The sequence below is a fragment of the Lagenorhynchus albirostris genome, chromosome 16 (assembly GCF_949774975.1).
Source record: "Lagenorhynchus albirostris chromosome 16, mLagAlb1.1, whole genome shotgun sequence".
NCBI lineage: Eukaryota > Metazoa > Chordata > Mammalia > Artiodactyla > Delphinidae > Lagenorhynchus > Lagenorhynchus albirostris.
Window position 1 is genome coordinate 581047 of NC_083110.1, and position 26665 is coordinate 607711.

At 40.2% G+C, this 26665-nt stretch overlaps 1 protein-coding gene across 1 annotated transcript in view; it reads right to left on the reverse strand.

Annotated features, from left to right (window-relative positions):
* The window catches only part of FMN2 (formin 2), a 312579-nt gene that overhangs the window by 76775 nt on the left and 209139 nt on the right, over window positions 1-26665 (reverse strand). The window contains exons 9-13 of the mRNA XM_060126886.1: window positions 14270-14361; window positions 13980-14109; window positions 12778-12924; window positions 9906-9965; window positions 9647-9767 (exon numbers count right to left, since the gene is read on the reverse strand). Of these exons, the coding sequence (XP_059982869.1) occupies window positions 9647-9767; window positions 9906-9965; window positions 12778-12924; window positions 13980-14109; window positions 14270-14361 (550 nt within the window). The remainder of the gene's footprint in view (window positions 1-9646; window positions 9768-9905; window positions 9966-12777; window positions 12925-13979; window positions 14110-14269; window positions 14362-26665) is intronic.

A 26665-nucleotide genomic window follows, 5' to 3' on the forward strand; every position in this document is an offset into this window, starting at 1 on the left:
TATAAAATATATTATTTGCAAAAATCTTCTCCCATACAGTAGGCTGCCTTTTCGTTGATGGTTTCCTTTGCTGTGCAAAAGCTTTTTTGTTTGATGTAGTCCCATTTGTTTATTTTTGTTTTTCTTACCCCTGCCTGAGGAGACATATCTAAAAAACCATCCGTACGACTGATGTCAAAGAACATACTGCTATGTTTTCTTGTAGGTGTTTTGCGCTTTCAGGTCTTATATTTGAGTTTTTAACCATTTTGAGTTTATTCGTATACATAGTGTAGGAAAATAGTCCAGTTTTCCCAAAAGCATTTATTGAAGGGGCTGTCTTTTCCCCATTGTATATTACTGACTCCTTTGATGAAGATTAATGACCATGTAAGTATGGATGTATTTCTGGGCTTTCTAAGCTGTTCCAGTGATATATGAGTCTGTTTTCCTGCCAGTACCATACTGTTTTTTTTTTTTTAAAGTTTCGTAAAGTTAATACCCTTTTTTTTTAAATAATAAATTTATTTATTTTTGGCTGCATTGGGTCTTTGTTGCTGCACATGGGCTTTCTCTAGTTGTGGTGAGTGGGGGTTACTCTTTGTTGTGGTGTGCAGCCTTCTCATTACGGTGGCTTCTCTTGTTGTGGAGCACAGGCTCTAGGTGCACAGGCTTCAGGAGTTGTGGTGCATGGGTTTAGTTGCTCCACAGGATGTGGGATCTTCCCGGACCAGGGCTCAAACCTGTGTCCCCTACATTGGCAGGCAGATTCTTAACTACCACACCACTAGTGAAGTCCCCCCTACTGTTTTGATTACTATAGCTTTGTATTATAGTCTGAAGTCAGGGAGTGTGATATCTTCAGCTTTATTCTTTCTCAACATTGCTTTGGTTTTGGAGTCTTTTGTGGTTCCATACAAATTTTAGGATTATTCTAGTTCTATGAAAAATGCCACTGGTATTTTGATAGGGACTACACTGAATCTGTAGATTACCTTGGGAAGTATACACATTTTAACAATATTGATTCTTCCAATCCATAAGCATGGTATATCTTTCCATTTATTTGTCATGGCTTCAATTTCTTTCATCAACATCTTAGAGTTTTCAGAGCTCAGGTCTTTCACCTCCTTGGTTAAATTTAGTCCTGGGTATTATTTTCTTGATGCAATTGGGATTGCAACACTTCTGTTCTGAGAGCACGTTCATTAAGTCCAATTTGTTCTTAAGTCCAACAAAGTTAGCCCAGGTACCCAACTAACACAACCACTGCTTTTACACTTGCTCTGGACATACTGGGCTTTAAATAAATATACTATACTACTGTACTCTATACAGCACTGTAAAGTACACAAAAGTACAACCACTTGTAGAGGATGCACACATGTGACAATGTACACCAGTCACGTGAACTAACTGATGTGATTGGACATGTGAATGCATGTTGATCTTTGAAAGTTCGTAACTTGAAGGTTCACATGTAGGGGACTTACTGTATTAATTTTGTACCTTTTAACTTTACTAATTCATTTATTAGTTCTAATAGATTTTTGGTTGTGTCTTTAGGATTTTTTATATATAGTGTCATGTCATCTGCAAACAGTGACAGTTTTACTTCTTCCTTTCCAATTTGGATTCCTTTTATTTCTTCTTATTGTCTGATTGCTATGGCTAGGACTTCCAATACTATGATGAATAAAAGTGGTGAGAGCGGGCATCCTTGTCTTGTTCCTGACCTTAGAGGAAATGTTTTCAGCTTTTCACCATTGAGAATGATGTTTGCTGTGGGCTTATCCTACATGGACTTTGTTATGTTGATGTATATTCCCTCATACCCACTTTGTGGAGAGTTCTTATAAATAGATGTTGAATTCTGCCAAAAGCTTTTTCTACATCTATTGAGAGGATCATATGATTTTTATTCTTCAATTTGTTAACTGGAGAGCATTTTCAGAGTCTAAGGCTCTGAAAGGCTCACAATCCAAGCCAAGGCTCACATCCAAGCAATTTTGAAAAGTAATCTCCAAGGACAAGACGCAAAAAAGATTAAAATGGTGATTCTAAAGTGCATTACTGTGTGAAGGAGGAAGGGGTAGGAAGGAGGCTGACTGGGTTCATAGCTTGAGCGGCTTGGGGATGAAGAACACAGGAGGAAGAGCATTTTTCAAAGGAAAGAAAATTGAGGGGGGATTGGAAGATGGCGGAAGAGTAAGACGCGGAGGTCACCTTGCTCCCCACAGATACACCAGAAATACATCTACACGTGGAACAACTCCTACAAAGGAAAGAAAATTAATTTGCTTTTGAACTTACTGTGTTTTAAGATGACAATGGAATATCCAAATGTAGTTTCAGCAAGCAGTTGGATTTATGAGTTTGCAGATCAGAGTGATACAGGAAAACTCTGAGTAAGACCACCTGAGAACAGCATATCCAGTGAGAAAAGGAGAGGGCCAAGGTTGAACGCCTGAGTAATGCCAACTTTAATAAAGAAGCAGAGGAAGAGAAGGCCATGAAGAAAAAAGACTAAGAAGGAAATGTCAGATATTATAAGGAGAATCAGAAGTGAGTGGGGTTAGTGAGTCGAAGGGAACAGAGACAGCAAACAAGACAAAGGTGGAAGTAAAATGCCCTCTCAATTTGGCAAATTGTGGCAACAGTTTCAGCAGTGCCAGGGACAAAGCTGTAACGGTGTGAGGACGGAATGGGAAGTCAGAGACCATGGAAGTGGACCAGGAATCTGTTACCATCTTGGTCAGTGAGCACACGTGTTCGAGAACAAGTGTCCAGCAAAGGCGAGGTGTGGGCTATGGGAAGAACGAGGGGCAAATGAACACAAACCCTTTACAGCTTCTGGGAAATGCTCCAAATATCCTAGTCTTGCCAACAGTGGGCAAGCAAATCCAGCTGCATGTTAAGAGAGGTGTATAATTCACATGCATCATTCTATCCTAAAGATGGATTTCAGAAAAATCTGATCGCTAACAGTTAAATGTCCATAGATTAATGCCAAAAATAGTTCCTTATCACCTAAAAGTAATGAAAGTGGCAGAGATACCACACACACAAACCCCATGATACCTTAGTTTGGGTGTGGCAGACTTAGCATTACGACCAGTGGAATAAGTTACATTCACTGAGCTCACCACTTTACATGCCAAAACAAACAGGTGTTTCACATGTGTACTCTTCAACAAGAATTTTGAAAGTGAACACTTTTAAACTGAAATGAATGGTTTTGCTTCTTAAATAATCATTCCAATGAGAGGAACTCTCAATTTTTTTTTTCACTCTCCATACACATGTGATGCACTTCCATGGACAAATCCAGTGTACAGGATACAAAAGGATAAAATGTACAGGCTACAAAAACATAAAACACAACACCTGTGACTTTCAAAATCTCAGTCAGCCTTTCTGTGCCTCAGCTCTTTACCTGTAATACACAAATAGCAACAGAACCTGCCTCCTGGGGTTGTTACAAAGAATAAGTCAGTTAATATTCGTAGAGCACTTAGAACTGGGCCTGGTGCATGCTAAGGTCTGTGTAAGTTTTCACCATCATTGCTGTTGTTGTTATCTTTAGTTTTATCAGCAACAGTAGCAGACAAAAAAGCAGGATGCCCAAGGGCTAAGAGCATGGGTTTTGGAGACTGGGTTTGCATCCTGTCTCTTCCACTTATGAGCTGTGTGTCTTTGGCGAAGTAGGTACCCCCCTCTGTACCTCAGTTTCTTCCTCTGTAATACGGAGTTAATAAGTGTCTACTTCGCTGTGAAGATCAAAGGATTTTACGTAGGTAAAATACACAGAGGACTGCTGGATACACAGTAAGAGAACTATCATGTTTGCCACAATTACTGTGACTGCACAATTACCACCACCAGACACCACCAGAGGTGCAGCTACTAACACACAAAAAGAACACGGAACTCCCACTTCCTCAGTCTCAGGAAGCACTGAGGCAATGCTTCAAATTGTGGGAATGACATTTTTTTTAATTAATTTTTTTTTTTTTAATTTTTGGCTGCATTGTATCTTTGTTGCTGCACGCGGGCTTTCTCTAGTTGCAGGGAGCGGGGGCTGCTCTTTGTTGTGGTGCGTGGGCTTCTCATTGCAGTGGCTTTTCTTGTTGCAGAGCACGGGCTCTAGGCACATGGGCTTCAGTAGTTGTGGCATGCGAGCTCAGTAGTTGTGGCTCCTGGGCTCTAGAGCACAGGCTCAGTAGTTGTGGCACATGGGCTTAGTTGCTCTGTGGCACATGGGATCTTCCCGGACCAGGGCTCGAACCTGTGTCCCCTGCATTGGCAAGTGGATGCTTAACCACTGTACCACCAGGGAAGTCCCTGTTAATATACTTTGGATATTAACCCCTTACTGGTCATATCATTTGCAAATGTTTTCTCCCATACTGTAAGATGTCTTTTCATTTTATCGATAGTTTCCTTTGTTGTGCAAAAGCTTTTAAGTTTAATTAGGTCCCATTTGTTTATTTTTGCTTTTATTTCCTTTGCTTTAGGAGACAGATCCAAAAAAAATATTGCTACAATTTATGTCATAGTGTTCTGCCTATGTTTTCCTCTAGGACTGTTACGGTTTCTGTTCTTACATATAGGCCTTTAACTGATTTTGAGTTTATTTCTGTAGATGGTGTTAGAGAATGCTCTTAATTTCATTCTTTTATATGTAGCTGTCTAGTTTTCCCAGCACCAGTTATTGAAGAGACTGTCTTTTCTCTATTGTATATTCTTTCCTCCTTTGTTGTAGATTAATTGACCATACGTGCGTGGGTTGATCTCTGGGCTTTCTATCCTGTGCCATTGATCTATATTTCTGTTTTTGTGCCAGTACCATTCTGATTTGAATACTGTAGCTTTGTAGTATACTCTGAAGTCAGGGAGCATGATTCCTCTGGCTCTGTTCTTCTTTCTCAAGATTGTTTTGGCTATTTGGGGTCTTTTGTGTTTCCATACAAAGTTTAAAATTATTTGCCCTAGTTCTGTGAAAAATGCCCTTGGTATTTTGATAGGGATTACACTGAATCTGTAGATTGACTTGAATAGTATGGTCACTTTAACAATGTTAATTCTTCCAATCTAAGAATCTGGTACATCTTTCCACCTTTTTGTGTTGTCTTCAATTTCTTTCATTAGTGTCATTGTACGTATGGTTTCAGACATGTTCCTGTATTACTGAGAACTTGAATTTTCTTTTTTAAAATTAATTAATTAATTAACTTATTTATCTATTTTTGGCTGTGCTGGGTCTTCGTTGCTGCGGGCTTTCTCTAGTTGTGGTGGGCTGGGGCTGCTCTTCACTGCGGTGCGCGGGCTTCTCACTGCGGAGGCTTCTCTTGTTGCGGAGCACAGGCTTTAGGCACACGGGCTTCAGCAGTTGTGGGACGTGGGCTCAGTAGTTGTGGCTCACGGGCTCTAGAGCATAGGCTCAGTAGTTGTGGCGCATGGGGCTTAATTGCTCCGCGGCACATGGGATCTTCCCACACCAGGGCTCGAACCCGTGTGCCCTGCATTGGCAGGCAGATTCTTAATCACTGGGCCACCAGGGAAATTCCCAAGAACTTGAATTTTCTGCACTGTATCAAACTCAAGGACACCAGCAATCATTCTCAAAATAGTACCTGCTGGCAGCTGCCAACCTTATGGTCTCAAGGTTTCCCCTTGTAACTAAGCAACCATTTTGGAGCCCATGGGTCCTTGCTTAACAAACACCCTTACTTCTTGCCCCTCCAATCCTAATTCTTAACAAACAAATCACATAATTTTGCAGTGTTTGCCCGTATAAGCCTTCCCCATTTTGTAGTCCAGCAAAACACAATTGAAGTGCTTCTTGACATTTTGTCTTCCAGGCTATAGCCCTCAGTTTGGCTCAAATAAAACTGTTTTCTGTTCCTATTGTAAATTGTTTATTGCTTATTTACACTGACATAAATAATGTATTTTCCTGTTTGCATTTTCAGTGTTCTGATGGAACTGATATTCATTTTAAAATCATAATAAAAATATTTTTAAAAAGCTATTGGTTGCATTTGAATTGAGTTTATAACATCATTTTTTCTTTCCTTGAACAAAAATAAATAAAATCAGAAATTTACAATGATAAATACAATTGTTACAAATGAATATAAATCAATACAACAAGTTTAAGGACTGATTTTTCCTAAATATGTCTGGATACAAACATTATTTCAACATCTGTGAAAGATATAGGTAATGAATTTTAAACACTTTCAAGTCAAATACTGAAGGTGGGGGAGGGTAGAGGTTTCAGGGAGGAATGTGCGTGAGAACATTCTTGCCCAGTTCCAGGAACTTAATTACTCCATGCTCAGTGCACACAGAGTTGAGTCATGTGGCGAGTGGAACTGTTTCGACCCAAGAAAGGCACTGGAACAGAAGCCATCACTTGGCATCCAGAGAAGCTGCTACAAGTTTTGACAGCCAAAATATTTTAAAACAATACTCTTTTCAAAGGGTAGAAAGATAGAAATGTTGATACCTTGTCTAGCATTGTGAATGAAAGTATTCGTAGTCATCCTTTTGGGAGGCTACTAATAATGTTAATCTCAAATAATTTAAGCTCTTTTGCTCAAACAAGCAATTGACCTATGGTGAGACCAGTAGCTAATGAGTCTCTGGCACTAGTATTATAGCTTAGCAGATGGTTCTCAACTAATACTCTGGGGTGATGCTAAGAGAGAAAATGGGGTTCTATTTCTGGATATGTTGAATAGCTTTCTTAGAACAATTTTACTTTGATTAAAATTAATGGTTTTAAAGCTAAATGTCTAAAAGGAGTAAACAACTCTGCTGCTTGTTCTGCTTGTTTTTGGAAAATAGTATTAACCACATAAGGTGATCTGTGGGATTGGAGTGAAGGTTTTACCCTACATTAGTTTTATTAATGCATAATGTGGAAGATGTGGAGAACATCTTGACATGGAAAAGAATGAATAAGTTAAATTTTATTGTACAGTGCTTTCCTAAATAAATTTATTTGGTTATCATGTTCTTATATTCTGGAGAAGAAAAATTCCTTAAATAATAAATTCATGACTAGGTAGATCTTAAAACTACTAAGGGAAACAAAATGTAGTTAGCCATCTGCGCTCATGGTTTTTTAAAATCTAAGTTAACTTTAACGGTGCTGTACACCATCCAAAGAAAATGCCCTTATGTTGTCCTGCCTTCTTAGAGCTTGCTTGCTTTATTTTGCTTATATTTAATAAAAACTGTCTCAAATGTTTAAATTAAAAAAAAAAAAAAAAGAGAAGCTGCTAACGGCCAGGAGAGAACAAAAGCTACCTGTCACTGAGCTCGGAAAGTCAGGGGAGCACCAAGGAGCTGCAGGAATCTTGGGAACAAGTACAGACACCAAACACAGTGGGTGCTCTTACAAAATGCTAAAATGAGGTTCGGTTGTCTGAGCCATAACGCATTATTTCTTGGTCTTTCTTTTGAAGTGAAAATTAAGTCTAGAAGCAGAGGCGGAAACAGTGACAGAGCCAGAAGATGAGTGACCAAATGGTTATAACTTATCTGTCTTTATCAAACTAGTCACACTCTTTATTCTATTTTTCCTTATTATAAATAACTAATATTTTTGGATACTTATTATATGGAAAATATTGTGAAAACTCTCTACATATATCATATCATTTTCTAAGTCTTCTTAAAAAAACTTGCTTCTGAAAAAAAAATGTGGACAGGCTACTTGAATATTCTGAAATGAATTACTTAATTTGATCACTTGAAAGGAATCATTATTAGGCTACATTTATCAAAGTGAACATTATTTTAAGGTAATTATATCCAAAATAATACCTCTCAAAAAAAATTTCTCTTTTTAGCTCTGTGTCTTGTGAGAATCTGCCATTTTCATGACCTCACGTAACCATAGTGAGAAAGCATGTAGATATGAAACGTGAATGAGAAAACATTCCAAAGGGAAGCACCAACCAAAGTCAACATAAATCCCCTGTTCATGAGATCACCATTCCACCTGTTTATAAAACCATGTGTAAACTATGAAATCCTGCTTTGCAAGACTGAAGTGATGAAAGTGTTAAGTATTTTCCAGAAACCCCAGAAATGCCCAGCACCACATGGGGGGGGGGAGGGAGAGAGAGAAAAGAAGAAGAAGAAGGAGAAGGAGAAGAAAGAAGAAAGAACAAGAACAAGAACAAGGAGAAGGAGAATTTCATAAGCAAACCAAGATACCTGGCTAAATTTTGAAGTATGATAAATACTACACATGAATGGTTTGCGTTTTGTATTGCTTTAAGAAATTATACTTAGATACATAGTAATGTAGCATTACACAATTGTAACATAGTTTTAATTGTTATTTATTTAAAAACAGGCAGTTATTCTTAGGCTCTATCCATGAGCACCCATATTTGATGCTCTCAGGGGAGCATCTAAACAGCAGGACTTCACCCCTCCTTGACAGTGACGATTGTATCTGTGGTACCCACAGCACCTAGCAAAGGCCTTTCATGCATCAGGCCCATAATAAATGTTAAGTATTTAGGAACTATGGGCAAATTATATAATGTTACTATGTTGATTTAAATCCATATAAACGCATCTGTGACCAGAATATAACAACTCCATAAATCTGATTACAGATAAGTATCTTTAGATAAGCATTTCAACACTGGGATAGAATCTCTTAAAAAGTTTTATCATCTTTTGGTTTCTGGGGTAACCAAGCCTCTTCTCATATAGTGATACAACATGAAATGAAAATCTCACATAAATTTACTCCATCCCTGTCTGTGCTTAAAGAGTTAGAAAGATGCTTAAATCGACAGCTGAGGTGTTCTCAACTTCACAGCAAGAAGAAACCTCATGAAAAGAAAGTAAAAGGGATGAGTGAAATAGGTGAAGGGGATTAGGGGTACAAACCGGCAGTTACGAATAAGTCACAAGGATGTAAGGTACAGCATAGGGAATAAAGTCAATAATACTGTAATAACTTTGGTACATAATAGATGAAGATATATTGTTGTACACCTGAAACTAATATAATATTGTAAGCCAATTGTACTTCATTAAAAAAGGCAGGGGAAGGGGATGAAAGGGATTTTATCTACAAAAAAAAAAAACTGTAAACTACTTGCTTTTGTGCTTTTCTTTAAATTTACCATTTTGAAGAATTTCAAACTCTCTTCAAAATGATTTGATACAAGGCTTTTCAACTAACAAAAAAGCATTACACATGCACGTGTTTTTTGACCAAATATGTGAAAAAAGATGTTTTCTTTCCAGGAAAGTTTACACGCCACAATATCTCAGACAAGTATAGCAAGGGTGGGGTAGGAGGGAATATGTATCTTTTAACAACGACATGATAAATGTACAAATGTTCTCGGCTATAAAGTGAAAGCAAGACAGTCAAATCTGCCCCTGATGAAAGAGGCTGCTATTCAAATAACCAAGATGCTATTTCAATAACTGAATTTCTAATACACATAACTTTGTAAACAACAAAAGAATAAGATTATTGGTAAAATTTTTCTTTTGCCACACACACAAAAATGTTTACATGGATGTAAAAGGTTTTACTTTCTTTAAAAACACTGAAAAATCTGTCCTCATTAAAAAAGCATAAATAACAACCATGAGTTTCTTTAACATTGTAAGTTACCTCTCAGGTCTTTCTTGAGTTTTCTGAGGTCTTTTTGAAAGTCTTCAAACTTCATCTGCGAGGCCTGAAAGAGGTCCTGGGGTTCGGGCAGTGGAAACACACACTGTTCCTTCCCAGCATCCTGATCAGCAGGAAGCACAGAACGTTTAAATGAATGAGGACTGAGCAACAGCAGCAATGACAAAACGAAGACAAACGCGGCCAAATCACTCAACAATGAGGAATAACAAGATGTGACTCTATGTAAAAACTGTCTCACCTCATCAAAATTGCGAAGATAGTAGGAAACGATATATGACAAAAGGCTTCTGCTATTGTCCTAGACAGAGAGACCAAAGAGAGTAGAAATATATTTTTTAAATTATTAAATGTGCAATGTTAAATTAAATTCACTCCAGTAAATCCACACATGTAGATGAGAATATTTGGGATGAAAGGTGAAGTTCTCTGTTTCTTCTTACTTTACCGGTCCAGACGGTCTTGTTTTCCCCACTGTTCCCACCTAAGCCCCACGTGGAAGCACAGCTGTTTCAGGGTGGGGTCTCAGATGTATCCACCTTTCTGTTTTCACCCTCCTCGACCAGACAATTAGTTCATTAATTTTATGTTTTATTATTGAAAGGTATAACTACTATCTAAACTGAAATGACTAAACATCACCAGCATTTCTGCATGGTTGGACCAACAGGGACCACTCCGACAGGAAGTTTGATTGAGGCTTGTTAGTATGTAGATTAAGAAATTTTAAGTTAAGTATTATTTCAAGTAAGCTGGAGCTTTAAAAATGCAAATGCGTATTATAAATTATGTCAGCAACTGAGATTTAGGAATTAATATCCATGCAGCTATAAATAATGTAATATATGTAGTTCTAAAGAAAAAAATGTTTCATATCTAACAATCTTCAAAGAATAGCTTTCTACCTTCTTTCTGGCATATTTAGAGGAATTAATTTTTAATTTTTTTTTCATTGCTCAAAATTCGTATTAGATAATCTGAATGTGTGAAACCAAATACATATTTTAAAAATACACCCTATAATACAAACTTTGTTTTCTGGAATGTTCAATCTAACCATGATTTTTCCCCCACTGATAATAAAAGAACAACATCCCTTTATAATCAAGTTTGACATGACATGATAATATATCTATTAGACTCCCCATATATATTTCTATATACATATATTACACGGAAATATATAGCTATAATAATAAAAGTAATACATTTATTAGAAACAGGAGTGCTTGTAAAATGATTTAAGCACCTGACTTCCTTTGTCTTTCCTAACTTGCAAATCAGTGAAATGATCAGCAATACCTGAATCAATTAACAAAACACATTAAATGCCTGCTGACAGGCGTGCTGAGCAGAAGTTAATTCTGACTGATCCAAGGAACAGCTCCATCTATGCAGGTCTATATAACTATATAGATATAGTTATCTTCATTTTATACAGAAAGAACCAAATAGACTTTGCATATAGCTCTTGTGAGAATGCAAGTGAAATTATTTTTTAAAAACATCCTTCTTGATTATTTTTTCCAGATTATTCCTTAATTATTTAAATTAACGAAATTTAACTTATAGGAGGATTGAATAAGATATATCAATCAATACAAAAAACCCCCTGGGCTTCCCTGGTGGCGCAGTGGTTGGGGGTCCGCCTGCCGGTGAGAGGACGCAGGTTCGTGCCCTGGTCCGGGGGGATCCCGCATGACGCGGAGCGGCTGGGCCCGTGAGCCGTGGACGCTGGGACTGCGCTCCGCGGCGGGGCCGCGGCGGTGAGAGGCCCGCGTACCGCAAAAAAACAACAACAACAACAACAAAAAAACCCTTTATTCATATATAATTATGATCATAGAATCTATTTCAGATTCATTTTGATAAGTAACATTATATTGATGCTATTTGTATTCCAATGTTATTTACAAAAACTACTTGTTTCAGTCCAACAATCAGCTGTAAGAACTATTCAAAAACTACCATGTGTTTAGAAAAAAACCTTTTGTTTTTGAATAAATGATTTATCATGTTGACATATTGGAGGTTCATATGAAAATGTATATCATACAAATAAAACATCATTTGAAGAAATATAACCATAAAAATCACAAAAAATATATGCTGTTGGTGTTCCAAGCAAGGACTATGTTTTTCCCAATTATGGAAAAGCACACTGTCTGGCATTTCATAGAAGTCCGATGAAAGAATGTTAAATGAACATATGAGTGGATATGAATGAATAAACCAGTGAGTTGTTGACTGGCAAAAAAAAGCAAAAAAAGTATCTCCCTTCTATCAGGGAGATTATTGCCTTATCTAGGAGGGCCAATTCTCTGTAATTTCATTTTTATAGGCCAATTGTTCACTTAAACTCAATATTTTAAAAACATTTCCTTCATAATTTCCTTCATCATATAGTTCTTTGTGAAGACTCTTTTATCAGAGAAACAGAATTCTATTATTTTCTAAGTTTATAATGTCAGGCTTTAACTCTGACCACTGTGGTGGTTTCCCTGATGTTATATTTCTACAGACACTCTCATAATCTCTTAGATGTTAATTTTAAACAAACACAACTACAGAAGTAGAATAAAAAATAATAATTAGGTTTGCAAAAGGGCTTAGATGTTCTCATATATACCAGTATCAAGGAGAGGATGATATAGAGAAAAACAGGATCATCTTTTAAATTTTATTTATTAACTACTTTCACTCGTCTTTGTTTTGTTTTTAAAACATGGGCCTGTTGGCCTCCATTGCTTAACATGGAGAGAAGAAAGGGATGGATACACTGTCTAATTTATAGAAATCAACTAGTCCTTAGATCCAAAAGGATAAATATTAGCAAACATGGGGAAGATATTAAAAAGTAATTATTTTTATTTTAAAATATTGTCTTCTCAATTATTCATTAGACACAGGATTCAAAATTACTCACTTTAGGAAACACTATTCTTCTCTAGATCACAAATACATGGTGGCCACTACTTTTGTCTAGCTTAGAACACAAAGGAAATTTTTACCTTGGGACATAAATATTTATCACACTGGTTTACAGTCAAACTTATTACTCAACAAGATGCCCAGTCCTCAGTGTGCTACATTCACTCACCCGAAATACTTACACTGCTTTTGACGTCTTTCAGCTTTGGGAGGATGTCTAACCCGAAACCATCTGCCTGTCCCCGAGTCTTATTTCCACCATTCATGTAGTTGCCAAAGGCAAGAACCAAACCCAAAACTTGCATGACCCCTGAGCCATTTTTTAATGTCTGTAAAACAGGATAAAGAAGAATCTCTCACTAACAGTCTTGTCTGAATTACCTTAAGTCAGTGGCAGATATTCATATTATACTAATAATTTGGGGTCACATCCAAACTTCATCAGTGCTCATTTTAGTATATTTAAGAGTAGTGTCTCCAAAGATAACTTAGAAAAAGTTGCACCACCCACAAGCATGCAGGTTGTGCTTCTGTAGCTGAGACGTACCAGCCTAGGTCATTTCTGTGATGTAACTGCATGGAAAACAAATATGGCTGTGATATGAGAACCACCACAAAATAGTATCATTGCCATCGGCCTAACTGTACCTGCCTCTGTGCAACGCAAATTTTTGGCATAAGGTGTAACTACCAAAACGTAGTTATAAAGTTTAATTTCCAAATTTAGATTTATCCCTGAAAGGTTCATACTCATTTCTTCCAAAACACACAGTTTAAGTTGAATTTGTACATCACTTCCTCTGAAAATGTGTCTTTCATGACATCTTATTACTTTTCAAAATGATTTACCATAGCCAGAAAGAATGGTGCTATTGTGACAATTCGTTTTAAATGTTAATATTGGTAATTTCTGCCAAGCATTTGTTCTTTGTTTTTAGAAGAATATTTATCTTCTGTCGAGTCATACAGCTGTTCCTGAAGCATTTGGTTTGAATCACTAACAATTTGTTGAGGGGCCCTCCCCAAAATGCAGGAAAATAAAGAAAATGTCTTCACGTGGCTTTTGGCTGGCAGTCTGATGGAGGAGAGGCCCATGACAAGGGAATATATTGTGCTTTGGCAAAAGCAGGGGGACAGAAGCCTGCGTGGGTGGACGCCCAGTGACTGTGCCCCAGCAGCGCTGTCCCAGGTTCACTCGCCCTCCTGCACATTTGCTTTGACCTTGATGCTCAGTCGTCATACATTCTCTCTGGTGGGACCCCTATCCTTCAAATTTTATGAGCACTTATGGTAAATAAAAGAAAACTCGTTTGAAATACGAACATGACTGAACACAATTAAAGATCAGAACCCAAGCGAGAGCCCCCGATGGACCAGCACCCACCTCACACAACTTCTGTAGCAGCTCCAGTTTGCGCCGAATTGAGCAAATGCTTTCTGAAAATGTGGACTGAAACAGGATGCAAAAGACTCGCTCTGAAAAGTTGGGGATTAGTGACAGTTCGTAAAGGAACCTAAGGAAATAAAGCCAAGTTAAGAGGAAAAAATGATGCACATAAACACGTTCATCCTCACATCATTCATGATACTGATGCACAGAAGGTACTTCATTTTCTGAATGGAAAGAGCCCCCCGTGGCCTGGACGCCGCCCGCGGGGCCGAAGCCCTGCTTACTGCTCAGGTTTGTCCAGAGACTTGGTGTTTTCCTTGTCTTTGGAGGACCGGCCGTGTTTTTCAATTTTTTCCAGTTCATCTGACTGTGCTCTCTGGAACAACAAAAGCCAAGTGGTTTTTAGATAATGATTATCTCAAATACAGCAAAACTCTATATATTTTCATATTTCTTAGCATGTTTGAAGTAAAGATCATCTCCAAATCTTCCAAATGTTATTGTCTGTTAGTGACATGCAAAATATTTATTCCAGCATGTTTTAAAACAACACAGTTTCCCTCTCTTGTTTTTTAGCAGTTTATAATACCCTCCAGAATGCAAGAAATTAATTTTAAAGTGTCATTTCTTATTCAGAAATTAATCAAGTTAAATTTGGAAGTAATTTGATCCTAAAGCTGTTAAAGATTTTTAAAGGGAAAAGTACCTACTTAACTACTGCAATCATTGTTTATATCTGTTTTGGGGAAAGAACAGTACAATTGAATTATTAAGTCATGGAACAAAAATAAAAGATTTTGATTCTTCTGAATTTTCTTTTTGATACAAAAATGGCTCTAGGCTTTTCTTTCTAGGTGTCTTCTTTCACCTTTTAAAATCTCAAGCTAAAAATTTTTTGTTCTAAGTTTATTTCTTTATAGGAGGGAATCCTGTGCATTTTAACATAAGGTAGAAGATTTTATAGGCTTCAAGAGACACAAACTTACTCTTTGTGGAGAATTTGGATGATTTTATTTTCAGTCTTGTCTCTGTAATTCACAAAGATGTTTCAAAACAGCCAAAATACTATACTAAGTGCATTAACAAGTTTGAGTAGACCACCGTATCTTGGGTTTGAGTCTAGTCCTCCGATATTAAAATCCCTTCAACCATTATTTGTTGTTTACACAGAAAATCAGCTCAGGCATAAACTGCTGTAGATGACAGAACCTGATCAGTTTCTAGAGACTACAGATTTCCTCTAAACAAAGAATGTTCTGTTTTGAATTCACTGATTGTTCTGAAATGCAGGTTTTTCTATAGATGGGATTAACTAGAAAAGACTAGTTTCTCCAAGGAAGCTTCTTTTAGCATGGAAAGACTTGATGACTGATCGGTAGATCTTCTGAGGGTTTGATCAGTTTTGCTTCCGGAATGTAATGTGACAAAAAGGATACTGAGAAGTAAAGGTATGACGTCCACCACAAAGCCTGCCTTGCCCACCTCGACCCCATTATAACCAGTTTCTCTCTAGAACAGCACGGAACCTCGTGTTCACTCTGTGTTGCGCTACACGTACCACAGTGTCTCACTGGTGATGCACACGCATGCCTACAAGCTTCTGGAGGAGGAAGGCCATGTCTTGCTATGGTCCTAGTGACTGGTATGGTTCCCTACGGTATGGTCAGCCCTCAGTATTGTGGGTTCCGCATTTGTGGATTCAACCAAATGCAGATCCAAAACATGTGGGGAAAATTCCATAAAGTTCCAAACAGCAAACTTGGATTCACTGTGCTGCATCAAAGTTTTACACAGCACTTACACGGCATCATAAGTAATCGAGTGATTTAAAGCATACGGGAGGATGTGTGGGGTTATATGCAAGTACTGCACGACTTCATTTAAGGGACTTGAACGTCTGTGGATTTTGGTACCAAGCCCCCGCAGATACCGAGGGGTGACTGTGCAGTTAGCAGTCAGTAATTTTTTTTAAACATTGAAAAATTAAATCAGTAATTGAATATGAAAATAGAAGGCCTCCAGTTCCGGGGAAAAGAGGGAGGTAAAAGGACGAAATCTAATGACAGGACACTTGAAATAAAAACTAGTGAGGACATGATGATACAATGCCAACTGCTCAGCATCATCCTGAGAGTACAATGAGAATCCTTATGAGGTAATTTGAATCCAAAATAGATACCTGTGCCTGCATGAGACAGAATGAGTCACTTCAAATGCTAGGACACAAATAGGTAGATAAAGAAATAAGAAAGCTATGCCCAGCAAAAGTACATATGACTTCACTCACCTGTACGTCCATTCCACACAACTCTTTTGGGTATCCATCATTCATCTCTTACACAGGAATACTTATGTGTGTAAAGGTACAAGAAGTAGGACTAAAACATCGTAGGTTTTTAAGCAATATTTATCAAATCTACAAATTCTGCTATTCATCGGTACACCAAGACCAACTGCTTCTTCTTGCCCATTGGCTTTCTCCTTGCACAACATGTGGGATCCAGCAAAAGTCAGTTATTTTCTACCTGTTAAGGCCCCAAATTCTTACTCTTATCAGCAACCATCAACTATGTAAACTATTGACTACAAATCTGTACCAGAACTCAGAATTCACCTCGATAATTCTGGCTTTGTTTGACCCCCAAAATGAAGTTAGTCTCAAGGGTTCTTCTCTGGTCCACCAGTTTGAAGTAATCATCAGGGTCGGGCTTTAAAAAGGATGAATTTTAGGGATTTATTCATCCACCGATTCAATCAAAGACGGACTGTTTACCAGGCACTACACCAGACACTGGAGATAAAAATATATACGCTGGGCTTCAGATTCAAGGAAAATCCCACCACACGACACATCATGTTGCTCATAACACCACTCTTATTTGCTCAACCCTGCTACAGCAATCTTCCACTGCTTTTTTGTTGGGTTTTTTTTTTTTTTTTTTTTGGCGGTACGCAGGCCTCTCACTGTCGTGGCCTCTCCCGTTGCAGAGCACAGGCTCCGGACGTGCGGGCCCAGCGGCCATGGCTCACAGGCCCAGCCACTCCGTGGCACATGGGATCTTCCCGGACCGGGGCACGAACCCGTGTCCCCTGCATCGGCAGGCGGACTCTCAACCACTGCACCACCAGGGAAGCCCCCCCACTGCTTTTTAAAACTATACATAACCCTTTATAAGAAGGGGATGCTAGTGACCACTCTACCATACCAGTGGTGATGAGAGTTATCTATCGAAATAGGTTCATTTTTCCTTATGGCCAAAGACACACGGGCAAAGTAACTACACACTCACATACCAATGAACAACATAAAGGAATTTCCAAGTTCCAAACATTCAGGTAGCAAGGCTTCCCTCTCCCAGTCTCACAAGCCCAGATCATTTCAGTCTCCAGCACAGGGGCTGTCTTTTGGTTACTACCTTCCTTTACTTACTGCACACTCCCCCTTCCCACTCCCACCCCGATTACCTGCAGGTTTGTACCAGAATTTCCTTTTCTCAAGAGTTCCTGTTTGCCTAAAAATGAAATAGATCTATTGCTGCTAAGTTGGAGGCTTTCACCAGTTACCAAAGATTCATGGCACCCAACACCCAGACACAATCCTTACTCAACCGCTGGCCAGAACCGACCTGGATTCCTGGCTGCCAGCCCCGGATTTCACCAGGTATTTTGACCTCCGCGGCCCTAAACCCACATGCCCTGCAACTGAAGGCTGCTCTTCCAACTCCTGAGGAAAACCGTAGCTCCCAGAGAGGATGGGGCTGGGGAGCAGGGGATGCAGGGGGAGAGGAAGCTGTTGAGAGGGGTAACGTGCTTTCCTGATGCCGTCTATTGCTGGCATTGAGCCAGCGTTTCTCAAGCGGGGTTCCAGGGAACACTGACTTGGGTCCTGAGATTCATTAAGCATTGCTGTGTGAGGACTTCCTCCGGAGGTCCAGTGGTTAGGACTCCGCGCTTCCACTGCAGGGGGCGTGGGTGGGGTTCAACCCCCGGTCGGGGAACTGGGATCCCACATGCTGCGCGGTGCAGCCAAAAAAAAAAAATGCTGTATGGCACACGCTAAATAAATACTCTCAGAAGTTACGTTGTTGAAAAACCTACTTCATTTTATCAGCTATCCTCATACCTAATTGATCATAAAAAGTATGTATGTGAGAGGGCAACAGAGAGAACAAGATAGAAACGCTCCCAAGGAGCCGGTGTTCCAAGGGATGCAGGTGGGAACACGGTGCAGGCCAGACTCTCACCAGTCCCCGTTCGGTTTCTACCATTTTCTCAGTGTTTCTAGTCTACGTCTCATCGCTAAATCTTGGCCTCAGCCCTCGCCCTCATGTCTGCCTCCGGATGGGCTCCCGCTGGTCACAGCATCACACCCCCTGTCCCTGGAGCCCCGACAGCCGTCCTCAGTCCCCACCGCCAGGCCCGCGCTCCCACCCGCCCACACACGACAAAAGGCTTCAGCCCGCGTTTCCGAGACAGCCCGTTTTCCCCTGCATACGTCCACACGAGCAACTGCTTCCCCAATATTTTCTCCTGCATAGCTCAGAAGCACCTTGGACAAAAAAGTCTAAAAACAAACTCATGTTTTCTTCCCCAAAACACTTAGCGGTCCTGATGACAGCAAAGTGGAAACAAGTCACCCAGCCGGACGCCGATGAGTCGCCCAGCCTCAGAGCCGCTCTCCCCCGCCACTCCCAATGCCGTCGTGCGGCCCGGGCCACCACCCTCCCGCCCGTTCTGCCTGGCCCCCGTCACCGCCCCCAGCTATGACACCCACCCTACACGGTACGCAGTGTCACTCTGTAAAGATGCAGACCGGAGCCTGTGCTCGACGCCACTCCTCACGCCTGCGTCTCGGCTGACCCTCACTCTTAGATCAGCACAAAGACCCCAGGTGCCCGCGAATCCCCTGTGGCCCGCTGCCCGCCCCCATCTTGTGTCCTGCCCACACCTGCTGAGCGGTTCTGTTCCCACTGGCTTTCCTCCAGTTCCTCAAGTGGATCCCACTCCTCTTACACCGACGCTGCGCCTTGTGTCTGGAACATTCCCCACACATCTCACCCCTCAGCATCCCTGCTTCTCTGCTCTGGGGAGGCCGCCCTTCACCTCCTCACCAGCCTGGGTCCTCCTGGGGACACAGCCCCGTTGGGCATCACCACTGGAAATGAGTCTGGGAGGCGTGGCTCCCAGAGTACAAAGACAGCTCCATAAGCCCAAGGATAATGTCAATGTTTTCATCATTGCAACCAGAGCACATGCCTGAAATAAAGCAGACGTTTAATAAATATCTGATGAAATAATCACAAACATATGGAGTTTATTATATATAAATTACTCCAAAGTCACTCATTTCTTCCTAAGGTCCTATCTCCTCATTCAATCTCATCTTTTCTCCCCTTTCTGCGAATAGAAACAGTAACTACCAGGCCTTGAAACAGTGGGTGTCTGACTTTGGAGAAGTCAAGGTCACAATGTCTGGTGATGTGGACGACAGCAGCCAGGCAGCCGGTTCTGTGCTGGATGGCGGTTGAGGGGAGACTGTGCCTGGTCTCCAGGAGTTTTCTTTTCTTTATTCCTGTGCTATTGATCCAGCATCAGCAGCAACCTTCCTCTTCCTGTAATTGACCTGTAATTATCTCTCCCTCTCTCCGCTCACCCTTCCCCTCAGCCCTTTCTTTCCTACCTGAGCCTCAAACTCCCTTCTCCCCCACCCATCACTCCCTGAGCCCTTCACAGCCCTCCCTCTCCTTCTCCAGCTCAGAATTTCAGAGGAAAATTGACTTCTCTCATCTTGGGCTTGGTTTATGAATCCCTACAATCTGGCTTTTGTTCTCTCACTAAGCTCAAAAATGATCTTCTTACAGCCAAGAGTCTCTTCTACCTGTAGATAAAACAAGAGCTCCTATTTATTGAGCCCTTACTAACAGTCAGGCACCCTGCAAAGTGTTCTCCATGTACAATATCATGTAGTCCTCACAGAGCCCTGACAGGCATCATTATCACCAACAGCATCACCCCCATCATATGATGAGAACGCTGAGTCTCAGGTCTCAACCAGTAAGCATGGGTGCCAAGGTCCAAGCCTTCACCTATCGTCTCCTGATGTCAAGGGGCTGACACAGATGTCTTTTTTACAGAAGTGCTACTGAGCCCCAGGCTGCCTACTGAAGGGGCCCAGGGTCTTGAAGACCAACATGGGGCCAAGATGAGGACACCCCATTCCTTGCCAGTCATTCCTGCAACTAAAAGTCCTGGAACTAAGACTATAAACAAACATAGGAAAGCTGTGAAAAATGCAGGGAAGGCTGACTGGCCGGGAACCTCACAAGCTGAGGAAAGCCATAAGCTCCCCGTGTTTTCTTTCCTCCTTCATCCCCAGTGGGGTGCTGGAGAGGCCTGGATGCAGGACCACCTCTAAACAAAGGACGTCTGGCAGAAAAAACCTCATTCTTAACACTTGTCCTACTCGAGCCAAAAACTAAGAGAAAAACTGACCCCTCGCGGAATCAGTGTGGCCGAGTGGAGAAGCGAACATCACCCGACCTGGCAGCAATGCGGTAAAGCTGGCTGGCAGGAGGCAATGCTACTTAGCGACACTCTTCCCCGACCTCCCCCCCAGTGTCTGGGGGGCAGCTGGTACTTCTCCCACCCCCGGCAGCAACGAGGCACAATGAGGTGGCTCAGAGGGTTGACAGTGAGCCTACAATCTAACTGGAAAAGGGGCAAAAGACGTGGACCTCACCAAAGAGAACACACAGAAGACAAACACATGAAAAGACGATCATTTGCCATTAGGAAAATGCAAATTAAAATCGCAGTGAGATATTACCATACACCTACCTATTACAACAGCTAAAACTTAAAAGATGGTGACAGCACCAAGGATGCAGCAAAATTAGATCTCTCCCATATTGCTTCTGAGGACGTTCTGGAGAATAGTTTGGCAGCTTCCTAAAAATACATTCTAAATATACATTTAACATATGCCGGGCATTTATCGCAAAGATGAAAAAGCTTATAACCACACCAAAAACTTAATGTATATGAATATTCATAGGAGTTTTATTTGTAATAGCCAAAACCTGAAAACCCAAATGTCCCTCAATGTAGGAAACAAATTTGGAGTGTTCACACCATGGAGTACTATTCAACAATGGAAAAAAATAAGCTTTTGATACACTCAACACTTGGATGGATCTCAAGGGAATTATACTGAGTGAAAATAAGCCAATATCAAAAGGTTACAGGTTACATCCTATATGATTCCATTTATATAACACTCAAAATGACAAAATTACAGAGATGGAAAACAGAATAGTGACTGCCAGGGATTAGGAATGGGGAAAGGGGTCTGTGCAGAGGTGGAACAATTCTGTATCTTTTTTTTTTTTTTTTTGGCTGTGCTGCAGGGATTGTGGGATCTTAGTTCCCCAATCAGGGACCAAACCTGGGCCCTGGCAGTGAAAGCACCGATTCCCAACCACTGGGCCACCAGGGGATTCCCAACAATTTTCTATCTTGATTGTAGTAATGGTTACACAAATCAACACGTGATAAAACTGTACAGAACTACACACACATAGAAACATGTGCATGCACACACGCACACACACACACAAAGGAGTGCATGAGGGACCAGAAAAATGGAAAAAAAGGTCTATGGGTCATACCAATGTCAATTTCCAGATTTTAACACTGTACTACACTTTTGTAAGATCTTATCACTGGGGAAAACTGGATGAAGGCTACACAGGGCCTCTGTGTACTCTGTATGTTGTATCCAGTGAATCTGCAGTTATTTCAAAATAAAAACTTAAAAGAAAAAATCAACACAGCCCACTGCTCATCTGTTCCTTTATGTCCCCAAATACGTTCCTCCTTTGAATATCCAATCTTGGTCCAAACACCCAGGAAAGAAGCGGACTTCGGTCTCTCCCCTCCCTCATCCTGCTAGGCAACACTTGCTAGCTCATCAGTCCTGAAAAAACCTCAGGAACAGACTTCCCCCTCTCCCATCTCAATGCCACATCCATCCCTGTCAATCTCAGCCTCTCCCAAATCCCATTCCAACTCTCCTGTGGGCTTCCTTCCTCCAACACAAAATTCCTCACCCCATATCACTCTGCTCCACCTGCTGGGAAAGTCCTCATCTCTACTCTCAAGCTTATAAGAACATCTGCAAACAGGCCCAAAACTTGCCTCACTACGAAGATTACTCAGGGTTCCCCAAATCAAGTAACTGTCACCTCTTCAGCAACTGTCCTGTTCTTTCCACAGAACTCTGTCCCAGCACTTGTCACCTTAGCCTGTAACTATTTAGTTACGTACCTGACCCCCAGTGTCTGATTTGGCAACCATCCGATGGTTAGTTCCTCTCATTTTTATTTGAATAAAAAACATGCATGTTAGATACATTATAAATAAAATATCCTTTTCTGTGTTGGACTAGGGACGTCTCAGCAATTTCAAGGGGAAATGCTTCTGTATTATTAAACAACCACTTAAAATATACTTTTTATACATTACACATTCAAGACTTTATGGGTGGTCCCTATACTATTTGTTGACTTGTATTTCCTCTAATCGTAAAAACTAGCTTTTCAAGAGATATACTTTATATAGTCCACAGACTAACATACTACAGTCCAACAGATCTTTCCTCCCAGGTAAAACAAACAACTGGAATTTCATTAAATGCCAAGGGCTGAGGGGAATTTACAAAATGATGGTCAAGGACACATAGCAATGGTGGTCATAGACACATAGCAATCTCAAGTTGTATGTCAAGGGCTGAATGGCTCTTCAGGGGGCCTGAGATAACACTTAACCATATATTGGCAAATCACCATATACTGGTAAGTAAACAAAGATTTCAGAGCCAAATATATATCTGGAATCATTCAACTTCCTAAATGTCAACTGAAAAAAAACCCCACACAACCTAAAAGTTGAGGATTATGTTTTAATCGGGGACCTTACTGAGGACTCTAGCCCAGGATATAGCCTCTCAGATACTCTGAGAGTATGCCGGGCCTCTCAGATAAATGCCCGGCATATGTTAAATGTATATTTAGAATGTATTTTTAGGAAGCTGCCAAACTATTCTCCAGAACGTCCTCAGAAGCAATATGGGAGAGATCTAATTTTGTTCCAAAGAAGTAAGGGGCTTTTTGCTGAAGAAAGAAAACAAGAAAAACACGTAGTTGAACATCAAAACATTACTGCTAAACACAAAAAACAGACATCTCAAGTTAATGATGTTAGTGCTTTTCTGTGTATGGGAGGATGCCAGAGTCTAGGCCCATTGAAATTATTCCTTTGATGTGAACCTCAGCCATCTGGGGCCAGTGTCTTATTTTTCTCCACCCTAAATGTCGGGGGCAGCCACTGTGGCTGATGGCTTGACGGTGGGCAACATTCTTTGCTTACTGGAATGGCAGGAGACAATTTTTTTTTCCCAAAATTCAGTGAAGGAAAATGATAGGAATTTTACATCCTTATGAAGAGATTTGACTACTCCTTTAATTGATTAATTGCTGAGCTAAATGTTAGTTATCACAATCATGGGCAACAAGGAGGGAAGGATGATGGACCCCTCAAGCAGAATGTCAAAACCATCCAATGCTATTCCTGTTCATGAATAATTTCAAGTCAGTTCTCTGCTTTGGAGTAACCAAGGCTCTTAGCAGGTACCTACAACAATCAACACTTGCTACCACTGAAATATCTCTACCTTATATGACCATTCACAGGCCAAACCTGCAACTCTTCTACAAAAACTATTACATTCCTAGTCTAAGTACACTCCTCTACCATCAGCAGAAAAAGGGATTTAAAGAAGGTATAGCCCCTGGGAAAACCAAAATTCAAAAACAGTCATGTACCACAATGTTCATTGCAGCTCTATTTACAATAGCCTGGACATGGAAGCAATCTAAGTGTCCATCATCAGACGAATGGATAAAGAAGATGTGGCACATATATACAATGGAATATTACTCAGCCATAAAAAGAAATGAAATTGAGTTATTTGTAGTGAGGTGGATGGACCTAGAGTCTGTCATACAGACTGAAGTAAGTCAGAAAGAGAAAAACAAATACCATATGCTAACACATATATATGGAATCTAAAAAAAAAAAAAAAAAAAGTCATGAAGAGCCTAGAGGCAGGACGGGAATAAAGACGCAGACCTACTAGAGAATGGACTTGAGGACACGGGGAAGGGTAATCTGGGACGAAGTGAGAGAGTGGCATGGACATATATACACTACCAAATGTAAAATAGATAGCTAGTGGGAAGCAGCCACATAGCAAAGGGAGATCATCTCGGTGCTTTGTGACCACCTAGAGTGGTGGGATAGGGAGGGTGGGAGGGAGGGAGACGCAAGAGGGAGGAGATATGGGGACGTATGTATACGTATAACTGATTCACTTTGTTATAAAGCAGAAACTAACACACCATTGAAAAGCAATTATACTCCAATAAAGATGTTAAAAAAATAAAATCATATATACTTACAAATAATTTATATGTAATTTATATATATATATATATATATATATATATAAAATAAAGAAGGTACAGCAAAGATTTACGGCACCAGCTTGGCATGAACATTCATCGTGGTTGCTAGCCAACGGCACCATTTCTCTAATGCCTGCCTGCTATCACGGAAAATTGCTGGGAAAGGTTTAATGTATGTGTGACAGGAGAGACTTCCCCCAAGGAGAGCTGAATAGTCTGTAATTGGACCAGAATTTCTCAGGGAAGTGTGAACTCTGGCAAAGGCATAACACAGCAATCATCCCTCTATTCTTGTCTTTCAAGCAGTACCTGTGCTCCCAGCTACAGACATGCCACATCTCCCCTCCCCAAACCCAACAGCCTTCATATCTACTATTTTTTAGGAGATAGGACTTAAAGTGCCTTATGATATATATTGGGTTAAACTATTATTTCGTTGAATGTTAACACTTGAATTACTTTATGATTATTAAAAATTTATGCATATTGCACCTACCCCGCAAAAGTATATCCTCCTTGCTGGGGGAGGCTGGGCAGCAATAGGTACCTAGCACATTTCCTAGAAGCAGACTATAGACAAGAGCATAATTGGAAAAGAAAATGTGTAAGCATAAATTATTTTTCAAGGTATTAATATACACTATTATTTCTATATACATTATGTTAAATATTTAATTAAATATTCAATATTATATTTTAATAGGCACAATATACATAGCTTTCCAGAAATGGAGCTACCAGTCATATCTAAGAAAAACCTTACTTCAATTTTAGCAAGTGTTCACCAGTTTGGAAAATCCTATTAGTGGTGATAAAAGTAATTTTAGCTGCTATATTCAAGGCGATTATAAATAAAAGGACAAATATTGGTCTCCTTCATCATACCTTCTGGTTCAATAATTTACAAGCATCATAAAATATTATAGATTACTTTGTTACTTCTACTTTAGAGTGTAGACATTAGACCTTTAAAGTTATATATGTAGAAAAATTTTTATCCATGAATTTCTTCTCAGGATGGTAAAGGAAATGTGGACAAAGAATGTCGCTGCCATTTCAGTAAACAAAGGATGTTGCAGTCATCAAGCTATCCCCACGTGTTCTCCCTGAGGGAACTCAGGATGGAGTAAAGCAGGACACTGGCCCTAGGTAGTTAAGGTACACATCAAAGGAATGATTTCCATGAGCCCAGACGCTTGCATCTTCCCATACACAGAAAAGTGCTGAGGTCGTTAACTTGAGATGTCTGTCTTTGTGATTAGCAATAATCTTTTGAAGTTGGACTACATGTTTTTTTCTCCTGTGTATCTTGACTCTTCCCTTAGCTCTTTGGAACAGTCCCTCAGAGTTTTCTGTGAGGCTGTATCCCAGGCTTAAGTCCTCAGTAAGTCTGCCGAATAAAACACAATTCTCAACCTTCAGATTGGGCATATTTTTCAGTCAACAGAAACATAAATATTTGTTAGGAAAAGGAAGCACTGAATGGATAGGATTGAGAATTAACAGCCTGGTCTAAGGGGTACCCATCCGGGATGACTCATCCTTCTGCAGGAAGCTCCCTAAATAAAGAGACTCAAAAAGGAAAGGAAAGGAAAGTGGTAACACCGGAGCCTGTCAAGCAAATGTCGTAACGTGAAGCGACACAGTAAATGTCAAGGGATTACTTCTTGACATTAGTAGTGGGTCTGGTAATGTGAAAAGAGAGGGTGTGTGGGGAAAAGGAGGTCAGGAGCAGAAAGAAGCACCACAGAGTCATGAGCACAATCTCTCTAAGGCCCCTCACGGATACACAAGGAAGCCAGTGACCTTGACGCTGCTGGCGAGGTCAACCCAAGCAGCTCCCCTGCTGTGCTTTACGTGCATGCGTGCGAGTGCGAGGGCGGATTCTGTGACGTGGCTCCAGAGACCCGGCTTTCTGTCCCGATGACGAGAAAGCAAGAGTCTTTATTTCAAATGTAAAAGTAAAAACTGACCCCAAATTAACTTTGTTGAACATCTGATCACAGTTCCTCTTTCTCCTTAAAATATATGCCATCATTTAAGTAATGATCAAAACCTCAATGTTTTTAAAAACATTCTGTTTAAGAGAACGTGTCAAAGCTAGTGTTATGTTCACCATAAATAAATGCATTCATTTGGTAAATATTTCTTTGTAGT